Genomic DNA, 20,335 nt, shown 5'->3' with positions numbered 1-20,335 from the left:
TAGAAGGTTTGATAAATATACCCCTTAATACCAATGTGTTTAGTCAAATACGTTGCATTTCATAGTCGACCAGCAACATTATTCAAATCCATATACTAACCGAAGAGTGACATCCAAAACGTGTAACATAATGTACAGAAGACATACTGAACCTGTGACCAGTATAAAAGAGGGTATTTTCAAAAGAATCATAAATGTTAAAATCTCAGTGCTTAATTCTTTACCTCAAACTGGGGTCTCATTTGTATAGTACATATTAGTATCAATACCCCAATTCCTTCATATCTGTAACCTCTTATTTGACTTCATAACTGAAATATTTTTTTTTAACCAAACAGGGTATCCGAGTGCTTAAACCAGTTGGTTAATAGAAAATATACAGTATTCTGAAGTACCTTGTTCAGAATCCATACGAGTCAGGGGGTCTCAGGCCAACATTCAGTTAAGACCCAAAGAAGGGTCAATATCTTGGGACTCAACAGGCCTTCAAAAAAAAGGTCCACAGTCCTGGGCTCGGTTTATAGAGATCTCTTATTCATAGGACCCTATTAAGTAAATAGGCCATCTTCAAAGCGATAGTCTGTCAGACATGTTGCTCATCCCCCTTCTCAATGTACCCTATATAATCCATAGATTAGTCCCTCGTGAAGAGGGTGGTTAGCAGCAACATGTGTCCATCCAGCTTTAAACAGTAAAAATATCAGTTTCCTAAATATATTGACTGAAAGGAAATCAATTGAAAATATTCAAATCAACTGGTTTGCCATCCTAAATTGATTTATGCAGTTTAGACAATATATAGTCATACTTTACATAGCCATAATGAAGAGTCCAAGAGCCCACTAACATTGGCTATACCCAGGTCCCTGCTTACTGTGGTGGACCAGAAACTCCTCTTTGGAGGCCTCCCAAACAAGGAAAGTGGAGACTGGAAGCACCGGGCTGGCTGCCTCAGTCCCATTCAGGAGACTGCAACCGCTGCAATAGCAGCGATAAGGAAATAAACAAAGGAAACTAAAATAAGAATATTTATATCAGCTGCCATAGGCAGCACTGTACATAAACGCCCTTACTCCAGGGCACCAAGTTTAAACAGAGGAGCAGGTTAGTGATGGTCTCTTAAGTGGAGGAGATTTTGTTTCCTTAGAGTTAACTCCTAAGAACCCAGCTCCACCCTGTGGTGGCAGTGTCTCCCATATAGGATGTAAGAAAAGGCATATACTATAGCAACATGATTCAGCACACACAATATGCACCATCTGGTGCTGGGAAGAGTATAGGAGACGTTGCTCTTTTTTTTTTTTTTTAACCTTTTGGAGGCATTTCCGATTAGTGTTTCCATTGTATGTTCAACGAGTAGTGGCAACCTAATACAAGCAGGTTTGGATCTGTTACAGATTAGGTCGTTTTTTTTTTAGCTTACAGGAGAAAGTGTAGGACTACCCTGCACCTACCAGGTCTCCATGATATACCCTTAGCTTGGAAAACAAGCCAAATGTATGGTCAGCAATTTCCTGTGAATGCCAAGTCTGAGTGGAGCTTGTGCTTCCTTGAACCTGATAGAGTCAGCAGATAGAATACAAGAAACTGTTTCATTGAAACAAAGTTTTTTTTGCATACAATTTGATATTACAATCTTCTTTCATCAACTAGACCCTCACATTATTTTTCTGCTGCTAAGGGAGGGTCTTTAATCAGTTGTTTCCTGCTTGCTCCCATTCCCCGCACACCATGTGGGGAATAACGGGTCACTACTGCCTCTTACTAGACCAGCACACAAAACAGGCTATGCACAAACATAAAAATAAGACCAACAAAAAGGTGCTCAACTAGATAAAAAAAAACACAAAAAAAACCAAAAAACCCCACACCAGAAACCACACAGTTGATGTTTTGATTTGTCAAAAAACCAAATAAATAGTTATATTCTATGGTGCCCTCTGGTGGTTGACTTACCTGTTCACAAAAAAGTTTCACTGTGGAAAAATTGTTAGAACAGGATGCACAAGTTGGACCTTTTAAGAAATTCAACAAAAAAAATAAATATTGTATGAACTGTATTTACAAACTTTTTTTTTTAATTTTAATCCTTGCGAGCAATCGCAGGACAGCATAATGTGGCTTTGGCGAAATGATCAATAATCTCAGAGGGGGGAAAAAAATAAAAATAAAAACCTTGAGACACAGAGTGAAAGACAGGGAAAATTGACAGGGTACACAAGTCGAAATGAAGCAACAAGTAGCCATTTATTCACACATTAACCTGGACATAAAGTTTATTGTGTAAGGCTTCAGTGATCTGAGAAGTCAGGTTATGTAAAGTCTCTTGTCCAATGTGGTGGCATAGTAGGCAAGGGGAACGTCAGTGTAATCAGCTATCCAAATTTAGGTTGCACAATCGTTAGAGTATGGGATAATTTTACATTTCTAACTGCACAAAACAAAGTGATTGAGCATTATACTACACATGTTTAGCATGCGAATGGTAATACAAGAGAATATGGATTCCATCTTTCCCAAAAAGGAGTCACACTGTCCCATGAAAAGTATATGTCAAAGTAAAAGCTCATTTGCAGACATTTATGAAATACACCATATAATTATATAGAAAAATATATTTATCTCAGAACCAATTCAACTCAAACTTGAATGAATATTGTATGAATGCAAAACATATACAAGAAACAAACACACACAATAAGAGAAAGTTCAGGTTATTTCATAAACTGTATAGGCCAATTTCACTGTATAACGCTATAGGATAGGCCACTGAAAACACCTGCACAGTGACTGCATGATGTGGCCTGGTCACACAATGAGATGGACAAACACCATCCCAATCCCTTTTCATACAAAATACCTAGGGTCACGTTTTACTGTACCGCATTTAATAAAATGACACTTCCTAGAAATGGAAGAATTTAATATGTGAAACAGTAGAAACTATTCACAAACAAAAGTATGGATGGCACAAAAGTAAAATGAAAATGTCCTAAAATATTTTATTTAAAATTGTGCATAAACAGCAAGATACATAAACAAAAATAAATTTAAAATAAGTTATAAAAGATGTGCAGCTAAGTTAATGTATATACATATAACACATTGGACTATTTAAAATATTGTAAAACAGTCCTATAGCTAATCGGTCTAGATGCAAAATAGTGACAATAAGTGCTACACCTGCAATACATTTGTTGTTCTGCAATAATGATGTTCGCCCTATTTTGCAGCAATGAACCTAGCTATGTTAATACTCTAATCTTTACATCAGTCATAAAAAAAGGTACAAAAAGAACAAGAAATGTAAGATACAAAAATAAAAGCTGGATTAAAAACATAAACAAACTGATGAGACTGGACCAAATGGATCAATTTCAAAGCCTTTTCAAATTGCGCTTGCTCTGGGCACTTCCAGGGAGTACATCTTTTTTATGCACCCGCTTTCCTGATCCACCGCTACATTCCTTAGAGCCATGAAAAGTGCACAAGCACAAAATACAGAAATCAAAGCCACAGTCTTTCCTACTGCACTTGCCACGTTTCTTTAGGGACTGGTATTTTGCAGGGTACTGGCACTGTGGACAGGGTTTTAAAGCTTCATCTGTGAATAAAGTTTTGGCAATCTGCAGAGCAAACAATATTTAACTCCATGAACATAGTAAAGTCGTACTTAAAAATCAGATAAAACAATTATGGCAAATTGATGTTAAAAACTGAAATGATTTCAAATTATATATACAGTATGTGTATGTATAATCTATCTATCCTTGTCCTGAGCAGAGCACTGGGTTCCAGGGAGAAAGGAATTCCTCACCAATCATTCAGACTGGTAGTTATTGCCTTCTTCCTCTGTCAGGTGAAGGGGGCAGTCAGTGACCTCATCATGCATGTACATTACATCACAGAGACAGTCACACCTTTAGCACAGCGGGAGGGACGAAAGAACCCAAAGACAGGGAGAGATTCCAAAAAAAACCAAAAAAAAACAGCATTTCATGTTATGTGAACATTTCCCAAATTTATTAGATGTATTAAAAACCCGATGTTGTCCCACTATTTTGCCACCTGCAGGAAGCTACTATGCATTTGAGTCTAGGGTTAAAAAGTAATGGTATATTTGGCAACAGGGTTCAGAAGGGGTAGTTTAGTTTAAAGTGAACATTTTTTTTTTTTAAATATCAAAATATATACGGTCCACTTGTACCATATACAGTAAGAAGTCATCTGTTTAGGACTCTTCTAGACAACAGTTTTGGTTCACACATTTTCTTGCAGTAAGGTTTATCTTACGGAATTTAGTTTTGGGTGGAGTTCTCCTTTAAAGATTTGGAGGCATTAAAACAAACAAATGCCACAAACAACTCCATGGGTCGGACCCCATTTTAGCCTCTCATTACTATGCATAGATGAAGACTAGTTTTAATAGTAACAGACTAACCTTAACATATTCTTGTCGTTTGCTTGCAGAATAGGGAATGGTCGTAGAGTCTTTTGGTGTCAAAGAACCACAGGAAGAAGTTGGTGTATGAAACACAAATTTAGCTTGAGCTTGAACAGATTTCAAAGCAGACCTGTTTAAGAGATGCAATCTGGTTGTTGCATCTTCTGAAGGGAACGTGTGCCCTTCCTGTAAATGACAAGTTATTGGAGATTAGAATACCTGTATTGTTTAATTCAGTAGGAGAAACAAAACAAGAACAGGGTATAGATGGGAATGATTCAAATTACTTCTTCAGAAGACATATCAGATGTGTCACTTGCTCAGTACAGAGACCTAACTACTCATAAATAACTTTATCCCATCATCAAGAGATCTTATTGAATGTTTAATCTACCTGACAATAAAGCAAACAGTACAACACATTACCTCAGCTTCAACCCTCTGTTTTTTCAAGAACCGTTTTCTTCTCTGATATGCATTCTTATCTTGAAGAACCATTTCACGCCACTCCTTGCTTACTTTCCAAATACTAAAAAGAAAAATACCACACTTGTTTCAATGTTAAAGGCCACAATAAAATCAAAACTTCTATTGACAAGATTCAGTTTCGGGTGGAAAAATCAAAGTTAAACCAGACCCTCAATTACTTACCTGGGTGAGGTTATAATGCAGTGAAACACCCCCCAATACTTACATGCTCCCACTGATTGTGTCAGTGGTCAACACGCTATAAGGAAAAAAGAATCCCAGGTCAGCAGGAAGGTGGGTGCTCTGTCTCCCATCAAACCCTTTTTTATTTAATAAAGGCAGCATGTTCAGTTGTGAGTGGAGTTATACCTAACTAGGTTTACATTTTGAGGAATAGTCATAATACAGCTACATATACATACTGTATTACATATGTGCTACAAGTTAAAACTCTTTTAAATGTCTTTTAATATACAACCAAGATTCATAACCCAAAAATAGTAATTAACAGCAAGAACATTTTCCCCAATTTCAGTGGACAAAACAGAAGGAGCCATATTCATCAATCTGCGACAGAATTAGGACGAGTGGTTTTTTTTTTGGTTTGTTTTTAAATTGATATTATTTATCGATATCATCTGCGGTAACTTTGAAAAAAAACTAAGGAAAAAAAAAAACTCTTGCTGTAATTTAGTCAAAAAAATCTTCCCCAGACCATGTAGCTTACGTAGGCCCGGTGGAAATTAAGACCCAGATTTGGGTGGCTTTAGAAAAAAAAAAAAAAAAAAAAAAAAAAGCTCCAGAAATGTATAACAGTAAATTATTGCAGGGTTGAAGGGCTGGGGGAGACAGTATTACAGCAGGGGGAAGGGGGGATGTTACTGCAGAGGCACGGAGGCCAAATTTGTTACAGGGAAGGGGCATGGCTTATTATGTGACCACACCCTTTTCTTACAACGGCCACTCTCCCTCTAGGAATGCACCACAAAACACTTCGGTAATCCATGCAGACTACTTAACCATGACTGCAAATAGATTCCTCTGTTCTTGTAATAAACTTTACATGTTTAAGCAAATTTAGTTTATGGAGGCCCTTCAAATGAGTACCATCTTTCAACGTGGCCCTCGGACCAAACAAAGGTTGCGCAATATTTAGATGCTGTCAAGCAATTGGTTTTTTAGCAGTGAATATTGCTGAATTTAGGGTACATGCTCTAAAGAATCAATTGTATAGACACAGGAGTAAAACATGACCTTGTCTTTGTATGTACTTTACTTTGTTCTCACCTGCAAATGCTTTCCACATTTAATACTTTAAAAATAAGAGCTAGTATATGCTTCAAATTTCTGTATTTCAACTCAGATAAAATATCTATTTTTTCTAAGCCCATTTTCCTTCCAATAAGTCTTGTAAGTCCATCTTCTGATAATTCTGAAGAATCCAAACTGCCCAGGAGCTCCTGCACCGTGGCCTGCTGTGCCCTTTTCCGGGTGCTTCTCATCAGTATCTCACGAACTACACGAAGGGCAGGTGTACCAGTCAAATCTTCAATCTTTAAAAGAGAATTGGTTTCACATTCTTCAAAGCTGAATTCATTTTCCTCATCTACAGAATTTCTTGCCACTTTCGATTTGTATGTCAAACTCAAGAGTTGCTTTTCAGAACATTCTTCCTCAACCTCTGACTGGGAGCCTCGTTCCCGCAAAGTGGATAGTCTTCTACACCGTTCTAGTTTTCGCGGTCGATTTTTATGAGATGATTTTGGGGTCTCCTTCTGCTTTTGAATAAGCTCTTGGAAAGAGCCTTCATGATCAGTTAAAGAGTCTTGCGATTTATCTAAGCCGAGTGAGTGAAAAGCACTGTCCTCAGTTATTGAATTGTCAAAGTCACTTACTGGAGGACCAGTGGGTGTGCATAGATTAAAGCGAAAACTTGCAGCAAGGTCACTGACAGGAGTTTGAAACTCTTCTTTGCCACAGGAAGTTATGTTACAGGTTGGAGTGGCAGGCACCTCTGAAATGTATTCCTCACTAACACTGAGAATGCTATCATCAGTTGAATCGGTAGAGTACTGAACTGGAGAGAGGTTTTCAACTTCTGGGAAAGAAACAGTTTCACATTTAGACTCATCTATGGTGGAACTTCTCTGTTGAGCAAAAGACAGTCTCCATTTACTACATGACGTGCCAGAATCTGTTTCTGTTTTTAAAGTGCTTGTTGCTAGTGGTTTGTAAGAGGTGTCTTTTGGGGAGTCTACAAAACCATTGGAAAAATTGGCCTCAAAACTTGGAACGCGTTGAAGAGTTTTCTTCCTTCCATAGGTTTCTCTTGAACATTCTGAAGCATCAAAGTCTAAACTCCCACCAGATGTAGCTTTGGAAAGTAGTAACCTACGTCGCAGTGAAGCTTCTTTTTTAATAACACGTGGAGTTTCATAAATTTCAGAAACCATCTGCTTAGTGTTTTTTAATCCAATTTCAGACTCCCAAACTATTTTGTATCTTATAGGAGAGCATATCAGGGTAGGATCTACATTCTCAGAGTTTTCAGATTCTTGCGTTGGAGTTTTGCACTCTGAAGAATCACTGCGGCTTTCTCCATATCCTGGACTGAAGGCCTTAAGAGATTCATTGTATCCACTGTCCTGAGATAATTGCATTAGACACTCTTTGTAGCCAAAAGGATTTTCTGCACCCGCTATGTAGAGAGTTTGGTCTGCAGTAGGTCTGTCTAAATTGGATCTTTTGTACGCCATCTCCGATTTCTTTCTTCTATATGCCTGCAAAACGTGAATAACCACAAGTTTAGAATTTTTAGTTCAAAATTGGACCACAAAAAGGAAAATATCCTAAGCATAATTTTACTTGTAGAACACATACATGTGACATTTTTTTTTGGTCTTTTTTTTTTAAATTGTGAGTAAATAAAATTCATACAAAAACATACCTTTATGCTAGTTATTTTTAAACATTAGATTGTCTGTCACATCAATTCTACCACTTCTTTTCAGTCTAATTTTTTCTTTGTTTTGTTAAGATAAATTAAAAATTAGCATGCGTCACCAGAATACTTTTCATTCCATTTAATTCATTTCTGTGACAAAATTGCATGTGCACCCCAGCTATGGTTGCAACTGTGGGGGGAAGGGGGGGGGGGGCAACACTTATTTTGTCTCCATGAGCTTCTGTCCAGTTCACCTTGACAACCAGTCCAATTTTAATCAACCAGGTGGCACTTCTAGCTCCAGCAAAAGAAAAAAAAAAAAACCCCACACACTACAAAAAGCCTACATGAACTGTATTAATACTTAATATATTTGAATATTTCCATATCACCTTTGTCTTTTCTATCCAGTAACCTTTACATGCAGCCCATGAACTATTTTAGTAGACTTCAGATATTTTTTTTTTTTATATATTTAATTAAATGTCTTTTTGGAGATGGGGTCTCCAGAAATATACATACAGTACTTACGTGAAGTCTTCGCAGTGGCCTATAAAGTGGCAATATAACCTCCCAACAGTTGCACACCAGTTTGTGGTACTAGCGATCTTTCCAGAAATTACAAATTGAATTATACAAAACAGGGTCAAACAGTTCTTTTTATACACAGTTTCTGACTCCTATGTTTACAGGTTGTAAGCCAGCCCCCTTGTCCAACCAGGCACCAAAGAGTCTGAAACATTACATTCAAAAGGATGCAATATGTTCTCTCTAAACGTAGATTTTAGATGTAATTTATACTTAAAACTTACACTAATCTGCGATTTCCCAAATCAAGTGCTGTTTACATTGTTGACAAATGTTCTAACACACAGACAAAAGGCCACACAGGAAAGAAGGGCAACAGCCCCCTGCTGTGTATTCAGGCTAAACAAGTATTGGTCACTTTACATGAAAAGCTCTAATCAACTTAAGATTTCATCTCAAAGTTACAAAAAAAGATTTTCTCCAAGACATGGCTACTGTATCAGGAATCAATACCTCAGAAATTAACACATTTCTAAATACCACAATGCAACACACTATTTATCACACAAAAAAACAAAACAAAAAAACCCCCACACAAAACCTTAAATTAAAATAAATATCTACAATAAGTTATTTCTATGAGATACAACCACACTCCTCCCCCCTTGTACATGCAGACTACATCCCCACGGTTTGGCTCCTGGTCCCATAGTCTATTTGGGTTACTGGAGGAGACGTGGCTCTTTCTGCCGAGACAGTCCGTTAGCAATGCTGTGGTCCTTTCCTTGCCTCTGAACAATATAAAAATCATAAAATTTGAAGTGCAAGGCTCCACCGCAAAAGTCTGCCATTCTCCCCTGAGGTGTGTTGTAGCCACTTTAAAGGGTTGATATCAGTCACCACAGTAAAATATCATCCATACAAAAAAGGCCGACATTTCTTCACTGCCCAAACATTCCTTTTCGATTGTGGCATACCCCACCTCCTGATTCAAAAATTTCCTGCTTAAATAGACCACAGAGTGCTCCTCCCCACCGGGCCCCACCTGGCTAATACTGCCCCAAGTCCATACTGTGATGCATCAGTTTGCACAATAAAGTCCTGTCATAATTGTGCACCATCAGTACTGGAACACGAAACTAGGGCTTCCTTTGATGACTGACATGCCAGCTCACAAGTGGGTGTCCACACAACTACTTTGGGGATTTTCTTCTTAGGGAACTCTGTCAAGGGCTTCGCTACAGTACTTGTCTTTGGGTCGCGGCCAGTATCGGATTGCCTCCACCTTAACTAGTTTTGGCTTAATCCTACCACCCCTCCACTGTCCCTCAGACATTTGTCTGTTCAGACCTGCCCACTGAATCTTCTCCAAAACCTGCCCTACATGTTTCAGATGGTCTTCCCAAATGGCATTGACAAACTCAAACAGGCCAAATGGGGTGATGAACGCAGACCATTCTTGAGCCTCTGGGGTCAGTGATATTTGCCAATACCACTTGCTCAAGTTAAATGTCAAAATATACTTTGCTCCTGCTAATATGTCTACCAGAGCGTCAATGTGGGGCAGAGGATAGGCATCAGACACGGTCACCTCGTTCAATCAGCAGTAGTGCATGTAAAAAACATGTTGTCTTTCTTGGGAACAAATACAATGGAGGACGACCAGGGACTGCGTGATTGCTGGATTACACCTAGCTCAAGCATCTTGTGCACCTCCTTGTATATACACTCCTTTACCTCTTGTGAGACTCAATAAACGGATTGCCCAATTGGCCCATGCTCACCAGTGTCCACATGGTGCATCACCAAGGAAGTCCAGCTGGGCTTCCTACTAAATTGAGCCGCAAAAGGGCCCCAACATCGCGTGAAGCAGCTCCCTCTTGCTGGCACTTAACTGCTCATCACAATCCACTTCCTCTAAACCACCTTAACCTCTGGCACCCACGAGGAAGACAAAAAGTGGATCACTTCCTGGTTCCTCAGGCGGTAAGCAGCAAACCCCAACTACCGGCTTCACATGCACATGGTATGCATTCAACATATTCACATGGTTGGTCCGCTGCCGCCTACTGTCGCTATCAAATGACACCATATGGGTGATGTCACTTAGGCAATATGAGACTGTACGGTCCAGCGCAGGCAGCCTGGAGCTTTTTTCTGATGAGTGGGCATCAGAACAAGGACCTTCTGCCCTACCTCAAACACCCTGGTGCACACGTCCTTATCATACCAAGTCTTCTGCTTGGACTGCGCTTTCGCTAGGTTAGCTGGCGCGAGTCCCTTGAGATTCTCTAACCGATCTTTAACACATACTCCACCAGAGACATCCTGGGTGGGTAGTGCCCTTTCTCAAGACTCCTGGAACTGGTCAAGATGTCCACAGACTTTGCGGCCATATAGTAGTTCAAAAGGTGGAATAACCGGTAGTCTCCCATGGCACCACCCAATAAGCAAACAGAAGGTGTGGCAAGTAGCATTCCCAGTCCCCCCCACCCTCCGAAGTTACAACTGCCTGTACCATGTGCTTCAGAGTGCCATTGCATTGCCCTCACAGTTCGTTAGTCTGGGGGTGGTAGGGGGCAGTACGAAATTGCCACACTCCACACTTTGTCCAGAGACAATGGACCAGTTAAGATCTCACTATGGAACCCTACTGTACTAAGGACTCCTAGCAGTGTGTCAGTTACCTTTTTCGCAGTGATGGCGGACAAAGCCACAGCCTCTGGATACCGGGTAGTGCAGTCCACCAGTGTGAAGCTGTACCTCTTCCCCAGTCTACTGGGCACAGGCAGAGGACCTACTATGTCCACAGCCACTTGCTGAAAAGGTTTACCCAACTATTGGAGGACCTGAGGGGAGCACAGGCTTCAGTGTTTGGTCTCTTCCCTGGTGTCCAGCCATAGGAATTTCATGGGAAACAGTCATCAGAGTTGCGCGAAAGCTCTGTAGGACAACCAGTTGAATTTGTTCCCTGACTGGTCTATCCCCACCTACCTTGCTAGCTAGACAGTACAGCAACCCATCATGCCAGGTCACACTCCCCACCTCCACCCCTGAAAGGCTGCTGCCAGCTTGGCGCCTCATGCCTTCCAGCAAGGGATCAGAGAGTTGAGCTACCCTGAACCCTTTCATGCAGTCCTCACTATGGTCTAAGTCGAGACACTACAGGAAAGGGGGGGGGGGGGTGTTGATGTTACTTGGGTCAGTAAAAGGGAGGTCACTGTGGTTAGCTATACTCACCGCTGGAGCTAGCATACTAGGGGCAGGAGCATTACCGGGCACCCCCACAAGATCAGATAGGAATGAAGATCTAGCAGCTTGAGTATCTTCCTCTGGGCTGGCTGAAGATGTGGTTGCTAGCGATGGTTGTTGTCTAGCAGCTGTGGTCTCTGTTCCTCTGGATTGGTTTGTAGAGGCATAGATCTTGAGGAATATAGTCTCTTAGTTTGGCTCCAGGTAATGGAGTAGAGAAATGCGGTCACAATACCTCCCCCTACATGGTTGCCCAAGATCACATCAGTTGGGAGGCCATAAACAATGGCAACATCTCACAACTCCTGGCCATCTCCCGAGTCTAGATACACTCTTGCTACAGGCACTTCCATCTCCAGTCCATCTGCCACAGTAACTTTGGCAGTGTAACACTGCAGCAGGATGAATACGATTTGGACTCACTACAGTTATTGAGGCCCCTGAGTCTTTAGAGAAAAACAAGTGACACTTATCTCAAGTCACTTCCAATCACGCCACACTCCACTGGGCTGGAAACAGTCTCTACTGGCTCACCTTCGCCTGTTAAGTCAGCTGGGACCCAGGACTCCGACCAGGGGTACAAGTGTGGTGCTGGCTCTAGGGGACAATCCATCCTTAGGTGAAAGATTATCCCGCAGCTGTAGTACTTCTGCAGCCTGGTCTCTTGTGATTTCTGATAAAGCTCAGGGACCGGCATGAAGGTTCTTTGCAAGGTCCTAGAACTTCTGCTGATAGGTCTCTGGTGTAATAGTGTAACGTTCATGATATGAAATCGTAAAAAGGGCCCTCCTTAGTCACCACAGTCCTCTGAGGGCACACCACATCCTTGCTATGTGGGCACAAAATGCTTGACCCATTCCACTCTGGGTATGGCCGTCAGCTGGATCCTTAGCCCATCTGACCTTCATAGGATACTATACTAAACGCAATGAAGAATAATTTTCCTTTCACACCGCTTCTTCTGCATGGTCTTACAATGGCTCCCTATCCCCTACAGAATTCTCTTCAAACTCCTCAACCTCACCTACAAGGCACTATCCTACTCCACTGCGCCATACATCTCCAACCTCCTCTCCATCCTATTCCCTGTGATCTGTCAATGACTGTCACCTCACCTCCTCCCACTCCAGAATTCAATATTTTTTCCTAAGCTGCGCCCCCCTCCGTCCACTTGAACAACTTTCCACCTTCTATCAGACTGTTCCCTAATCTGTCCACCTTCGAACAGGCACTTAAAACTCATCTGTTCCTCAAAGCCTTCCACCTAACCATCTCCATGCTTGATCTCATCACCTCTCTCTTCCCGTCGCCTTACTAGCTCCACTTGTACTTGGATCTCCTCCACTGACCCATTGTGCCTGTTGTCTGTTTGCCCTCCCTTTAGAATGTAAGCTCTTTTGAGCAGGACCCTCTACCCTCCTATCTCTAGACCTATTCTTCTGCACTAGCTGTGTTTGGAGCATTTAGAGTCTTGGTATTACTCGTTTATCGTTCTGTACTGTTTCTCCTTGTATGGTCTACTGTACGGCACTGCAGAAATCTTGTAGCGCCTTAAAAAAATAAAGACAGAGGGACTAGTTCCATGGATACAGTCTGTTGAGCATATCACACTGCTCTCTAGGGTTCTGTTTCACCTTGTTCCCGATTATAAACTGGGCCTCCGCCTTGGCCATTACCGCCATAAGTTTCCTCCACTGGGGTACCATGTTGTAGGTGCCAATCTCAGCATCCCTCTTATATCTTCCCTGTTTGGCGAATGCCCGATATCAGTGCCATTGGCACTGCACAGATTCTCAAGGTCCGTCCTGGACATGTTGGCGTAATCAGTCATCCTGTGCATTCTCCTAGCTGCAGTAATTCCTCTTCTGAATAGTGCACAAAAAGCCACCTGGTGTTATCCCACCACTTGCCATCAGAAATCTGTAACAGGATGGATCTCCTATCCACCCTGTCTGTGTTGCTGGGCTTGCCTTGTCACTGCCCCTTTCTTTATCCCAAATTGCGCCCCTCTAAATGCAGGAGGGATTTGCTGCTGCCACCACTAGGCTCCTTTGTGGGCACATAGAACAAATTCCTTCTGGGTAACGCTTGCTGCTAGTAAACCCCCTTTTTGGGCACCTGGGCTGGTACACCTCAACTTTTCCTTTAGATCAAGGTTGCTGTGGATAGTCCTCCCTGGCCCGAGCTGTGGAGGTAGCAGGCAGAGCATTGGTACCGGATGTTGGGTCCCAACCTCAGAACGGATAAAGGATTAGATTAGACCAATCTGTAGGTTACAGGAATTTTCAGCAGGTAAGTTATTCGTCAAAGCAGGGTTTTGAAGCAGTGATGTTTTATTAGCTCAAGTAGTCCTAATAAGGACAATTAGATGCTAGTTTGTAACTTCTGGAAAGATTACTAGTACAATAAATTGAATGATACAAAACTTGGTCAGACAGTGCTCTTTTTATACAGTTTGACGCATATGTTTGCATGGGGTAAACCACCCCTCTTGTCCGACCAGACACCAGAGAGCCTAAAACATTACATTCAAATATTAGCATCAGGGTTGCTGCTATTAAGATGCTGATTTAAGGAGGTGCACGCTGTAGAATTTGTTTTTTACAAAGCATTTTACATTCTACAGGGTGCACCTCCTTAAAATTAGTAGCAGCAGCAATCTTAGTGTCGCCCTGCAAACTGACTTAATTTTGTCCGGAAGGGATATTGATTTGTCACAATCCTTTGAAGTGTGTTTTTCAAGCAGTCGCCATTACATGTCTGTCAGTAAGCACAGTTTTGCTGTTACTAAGTAATGCCTTTTGTTGTCGAGGTTGTGGTAGTCGGTGAAAGCTACCCAACCCTCAGGATGCAATATGTTCTGTAAACTTAGATTTTAAATGTAATTTACACTAATCTATGATTTACCAAATCACATGCTTTCTACACTGTTCAGACAGGTTCTAACACAGGATGAAAGCCCACAGCCCCCTGCTTTGTATTCAGGCTAAACAAGTGTTGGTCACTTCACATGCAGAGGTCTAATCAACTTAATGAAGATTTCCTCTCAAAGTTACAAAACAAATTTCCACCAAGAAATGGCTACTGCATCAGAAATCAATACATGTCTAATACCACAATATAAAATAAAAAACCCATAACAATCACTACATTTCCACTGCACCCCTAATTCAAATATCTATCTACAATAAGTTATTTCTATGTGATCCAGCCACAGGCATCCAGGAGGAGATGGCAGAGAGGCAACTGGACACCCAAGAGAAGTCGGGAGTAATGGAGGTTAAATGAATTGACGATTCCACCACAGGAGGCGGTGTACAGAGAGAAGAACAGAGATCCAAGGACAAGACTCCTGTGAGAAGGAACCAGGAGGTAGAAACAGATGGAGCATTTGGCAAGATAGGAGACGAACCACGAAAGGACTGGGTGCCAAAAACGTCAATGGTATGGAGTAGGAGAGAGTGATCAACAGTGTAGTCTAGGAGGATAAGCAGGGAGAAGTGGCCCCTGGATATGACCGAGAAAAGATCATTGGTGACTTGGGCAAAGCAGTTTCAGAGTGGAGAGGGCAGAAGAGAGATTGGAAAGTATCAAGGCAGGATTTATCAGAGAGGTAGCTCCTGAGACTTTTGTAGACAAGCGGATCAAGTATTTTGGAGGCAAAAGGGGAAAGAGAAGTGGGATGGGGTCAAGATTGCTTTTTTAAGAATGGGCAAGACAAGAGCATGTTTAAAGGATGCAGGGAAGATTCCAGTGGTGAGGGACAGATTGAAGAGATGAGCCAGGTGAAAGCACGCAATGAGGGATCCAGGGGACAGGTTGAGGGTGGAGAGGAGAATATAAGAGAATGGACTTCTCTTCACTCGTAGTGGGGCAGAAGAAGTACTACAAAGAGGTGGTGGCTGGAGGGAGAGGGGGGGGTGGAGTGGTAGAAAACTGATGAGGGGAAGAGGAGATTTCATATCCTATTGCCTCCCTTTTCATATCCAAAATTGAGGCAGTAAGGGAGGATGGAAGGGGGGGGGGGGAGGGCAAAGGAGTGAATTGAAAGTGGCAAAAAGACAGCAGGTACTGGAGGACTGAAGATATGAAAAACTTGACGGATTGTTTAGCAAGGGAATGGGCGGAACTGTAGAATGAGAGGATGAACATGAAATTAAGTCTGCTAAGAAACAAGAATTCTTCCAGCAGCGTTTAGGGGTACGCGTGCAATTTTGAAGAAAATGGGTAAATTTTGAGTGCCAAGGTTGGGATTTAGAGCGATTTAGGTGGACAGAAAAGACAGGGACAGGAGAGTCAAGATTGGTGGTGAGGGTGTGGTTGTAGCGGGAGGCCACGTGGTTGGGGCAGGCCAGGGTGGATAGAGAGGAGAGTTTCAAACAAAGAGGCAAAAATAGCCGGATCAAGATTGTATCCAACAAGGGTAAATTTGGGTGTGAAGAGGGGTAAAGGAGATGGGGAAAGAGCGAAGGAGAGACGACAGTGGGAAGGGAGAGTTTGAGAAATCGTAAAGAGCACATTGATGGGAGAAGACGAGGTCAAGGGAGTGGCCAAGATAGTGGGTGGGGAAGAGGTTCATTGTGAGAGAGAGACTAAAAGAAGAAGAGGGGGCAAGAAGTTTGATAGATGCTGTGTCTGTGGGGTTGTCGATGGGGATGTTAAGGTCACCTAGGATGATGTAGGGAAGGTCTGTGGAGAGGTAGTGGGGGAAGCCAGGCAGCAAAATCATCAAGAAATTGGGAAGTGGGAACAGGGGGGGCAGTAGATGACCGAAACAAGATGAATGGGGTTGAAGAGACGGATAGAGTGGGCTTCAAAAGGAGGAGAAAAGAAAGGGAGAACTCAGTGGAGATGACACGAAAGGTACAATTGATGGATAGAAGGATGCCCACCCCGCCACCTGGGTGGTCAACAGGTCTGACGGAGTGGGTGAAAGAGAGGCCACCATAGGAGAAAGCAGCAGGAAAAGTAGTATTACTGGAGGAAAGCCATGTTTCTATGATGGCAACAAGGTTAAGAGAGTTGGAGTTGCAGAGGTCATAGGATAAAGGGCAGTTTGTTGTGGATGGATCTGGAATTCCAGAGAGCACAGGAGAAAGGGAGAGAGGGAAGTAGGGAGATATTGAGGACATGGGTAGAATTGCTGGTGCATGGGAATGGGCTGGATCTGGGATGAAGATGAAGGCAGAGGGTGAGGATGGATATTGGATAGGAGCAAGTAGACAAGGCAAAAGACTAAGGGAGTAGGAAGAGGAAGCATAGAAAGGAGGAGCATGAACTAGCAAATGTGTGGGCGATAGGGGCAGGGGTACTAGGAAGAGCATCAGGGGCAAAGACAGCAATGTGTGCGTAACTGACTGACATGTGTACGCATATGTCCTCCATTAATGATCATCCCTTATCGCAATGAAAAAGGATGATATTCAATTATATCTCCTGCATTAGACTTTTGTTAACTAAAAAAAGTTACTTAGTTAAAACTTAAAAAACAAACAAATGGCTAGACTATGAGAGGGGGGGGGGGGAACACATTTCAGCATGGTTACAGCTTAATAGACACCATAAAGTGCTTAAAATCACAATAAGAACTGCATCTAAGAGGCAGATAGAAAAAAAACAAAAAAAAAACCAAAACAGTTTTGTTGGTCAGTGGGTCACTACTGAACGCAATGATTGTCCAGGGACAAAGACTTAAAACTTGGCACTATCCCTGGAAAATTAGGAACAAAGTCTAAATTTCTACAGCTGGCCATACCAACATCCAGCAAAGGGTGGGTGTGTGGAGGGCACTTCAACGTACCCCAAAATCAATCTCATTCCTGCACTCACCCATTTTTACTTACACCCCACACCCCTTTACACCAATGTCATAGTGTTACATCCCCAACTCTATATATGGAGATTTCACATGTTCATTATTGCATAGAAAAGAAAACCAGTGCACCATTTTAAAAATGAATACTTTCAAATGTAATAACAATCACACAATGTAATACAAGAACAAAGCAGACAGGTGCCAGTTACTGCACACACTATAACACTATACTAGCACCAAGCAGTCAGGTGCCAGTTACTGCACACACTATAACACTATACTAGCACCAAGCAGTCAGGTGCCAGTTACTGCACACACTATAACACTATACTAGCACCAAGCAGACAGGTGCCAGTTACTGTACACACTATAATACTATACTAGCACCAAGCAGACAGGTGCCAGTTACTGCACACACTATAATACTATACTAGCACCAAGCAGACAGGTGCCAGTTACTGCACACACTATAATACTATACTAGCACCAAGCAGACAGGTGTCAGTTACTGCACACACTATAATACTATACTAGCACCAAGCAGACAGGTGCCAGTTACTGCACACACTATAATACTATACTAGCACCAAGCAGACAGGTGCCAGTTACTGCACACACTATAATACTATACTAGCACCAAGCAGACAGGTGCCAGTTACTGTACACACTATAATACTATACTAGCACCAAGCAGTCAGGTGCCAGTTACTGCACACACTATAATACTATACTAGCACCAAGCAGACAGGTGCCAGTTACTGCACACACTATACTAGCACCAAGCAGACAGGTGCCAGGTACTATGCAGGCATTACAAGTGAAGCCCATGTGTCACCTTCAGTCCGTGGAGGAAGCTCCAGCAACCAGGCTCATAGCTTGAGTCCATAGAAATAAAGAAAATAAACGGCTATATACATAAACAAAATAAAAGCAGATAAATGCAGGTAAAGTGTAGTGCAGCAGTGTCAGGAGATGCTCGGACAACCTAGTCACACATCATCTTGCAGAATAACTCACTAGGACATGTCGCTGGTTTATTATTGTAATTACAGTGTCATGCCAGTTACCCTATGGCAACGCCAATCCCAGGCTAGAGCCACTTGCTATGGGAACTGCCGGTACCTGCGTACCCCACGCCAGCTGTTCCCTCACTGGGATTTAAATCGCCCGCCTTTTCCAACCGTCACCTGCCTGGGGGGGGCGCGTCCCGCACCCAGGAGAGCGCGTTTGTCGCGGGAACGCGCGCGGGTCGTGGCCGCGCCTGGAAGGGCGCCCTTGTATTGCATTGGGACACGGACTGTCTTCGTCACTTTTAAAGCCAAAACCAAAATCCCGAACAGAAGGAATGTGGTTGTGGGGGAGGGGGGACCTGTGTCATGTATGTTCTAAATGGAGAAATGTCACCTTGGTTAGATGAAGGGATGCTGCTTTGGATAACTGCTACTGACTAAAAAAATTTCATTAATTCCAGGTATTCAGTAGGGATAGGTGTTATCCAGCACAAGAGATAGGCAGGGACCAAGAGCAGCAGGTATGGTCACCCTCAGTGCTTTTTTTTTTTGTCATGGAACTGGGTTCCGGCACCTTTTTGACAGATTTTCCAAGTTTTAAAAAGTAACTTTGGAACATTTGAGGTTTGGTCCACGTGGACTTGAATCGCCCTGTCGAGCGTAGCAGGTTGGCGGCAAAATCATTAAAACGGTGCATGCGGGCTGCTTGTGTGTAGAGCCCGATGCATGCGTACATCATCCGCGCTGGTTGTGGTGGCGCCGCTTGGCTTGTGGCGCTGTTCAGCTTGTGATTGGTAGTGTGGTCGCACGCCGAGTGCTTACTGCGGGCGGCAAACGTTAGGTTTCATTACACAACTGACGTATGTGTACAGTGATTGACTACGTGATGTGAGTTCCGGCACCTTTTTTCTTACAAAAAAAATAGATAAAAAAGCATCGGTCACCCTATTGGACATGTGCTGCCCCATGGGGTAGGCTTCTACTAAATGTTTGTTTGCAGTGATAAAAATCCCCATTATTTATTTATTTTTTTTACTCATCAATATTTTTATTGATCAAAGCTTTGCTAGTTATTTGGGGTACAGAAAAACAGACAAGGGGAGGGGGATTGCTGAATGAGTAGTACCATAAATAAATATTGACAAATGTAAAAAAACAGTAAAAAAAACATGAAAAGAATTACAACAGTTAGCATGGCTGGGCAAAATTACAATGAAGAATACCAGCATGAGATCTATTAAGCATCTTGAACGGGTTTGAGTAGGGCTAATTGGGATTATACCAAGGAGGAGGAGATAGACCACCAACCCCCCCCCCATTGCTCCCGCACTTTCCGTGGTATATTCGTGCTATTTAAATCATTTCGTAATGGGGGCTGGGTTTTTTTTGTTTTTTGTTTTTTACAGAGTAAATTGGAACAGAAGTTGCGAATGGTCTTGACACCAAATGGCCATCCATCAGAATCTCTGGCAAAGGGCACATCTGCATACAAACCAATGCCTACAAACTACTATAACCAGCTATCACAGGGGTAGCAGATTCTCAGTACCCTAAAACATATAAACAGATTAAGAAGACATTTGTAACATAGCACATAGCCACCTCCTACAGAGAGCCAAGCTTGTAGTCCATGCACAGATTATTCTAAAGCAGAGGTGTCCAAACCAGTCCTCAAGATCTACCAACAGGTCACGTTATGCAACATCGATCTGTGTGGAGTTTGTATGGTCTCCCAGTGTTTGCGTGGGTTTCCTACCACACTCCAAAAACATACCGATTGTGTATGTGTGTAATTTAGACTGAGCTCTACTGAGGCAGGCACTGCCAATGACAAAATATTTTCTGTACAGCACTGAATAATATAGCAGCGTTTT

The 20,335-nt window shown here is 42.3% G+C and overlaps 1 protein-coding gene across 2 annotated transcripts; it reads right to left on the bottom strand.

Moving 5' to 3' along the window:
- Window positions 1-3,293: 3,293 nt before the first annotated feature.
- Window positions 3,294-18,484, bottom strand: FBXO43 (F-box protein 43). Of its 2 annotated transcripts, none has more exons than XM_075213855.1 (5): window positions 18,287-18,484; window positions 6,200-7,692; window positions 4,871-4,973; window positions 4,442-4,630; window positions 3,294-3,578 (listed from the first exon to the last, which is right to left on the bottom strand). In XM_075213855.1, the coding sequence occupies exons 1-5, from the start codon at window positions 18,335-18,337 to the stop codon at window positions 3,378-3,380; spliced, it is 2,037 nt and encodes a 678-aa protein (XP_075069956.1). In that variant the 5' UTR covers window positions 18,338-18,484; the 3' UTR covers window positions 3,294-3,377. The 2 variants fall into 2 exon arrangements, with proteins under 2 accessions (XP_075069956.1, XP_075069955.1); XM_075213854.1 differs by having other exon boundaries at window positions 3,294-3,626; window positions 18,287-18,482.
- Window positions 18,485-20,335: the final 1,851 nt, after the last annotated feature.

Source organism: Mixophyes fleayi, chromosome 5 (genome assembly GCF_038048845.1).
Source record: "Mixophyes fleayi isolate aMixFle1 chromosome 5, aMixFle1.hap1, whole genome shotgun sequence".
In the NCBI taxonomy this organism is placed as follows: domain Eukaryota; kingdom Metazoa; phylum Chordata; class Amphibia; order Anura; family Limnodynastidae; genus Mixophyes; species Mixophyes fleayi.
This window is presented reverse-complemented; position numbering and strand designations above follow the sequence as displayed.

What these genes read in the sequence shown, in the direction of transcription:
- FBXO43 (XM_075213854.1), bottom strand. Translation starts at nt 18,337, where the DNA reads ATGGACTCAAGCTATGAGCCTGGTTGCTGGAGCTTCCTCCACGGACTG. An exon ending in AATGTGGAAAGCATTTGCAG is followed by an intron (nt 4,974 to 6,199) that starts GTGAGAACAAAG and finishes TTTTCTTTTTAG; the next exon opens with TATTTGGAAAGTAAGCAAGG. An exon ending in AACAGAGGGTTGAAGCTGAG is followed by an intron (nt 4,631 to 4,870) that starts GTAATGTGTTGT and finishes TGTCATTTACAG; the next exon opens with GAAGGGCACACGTTCCCTTC.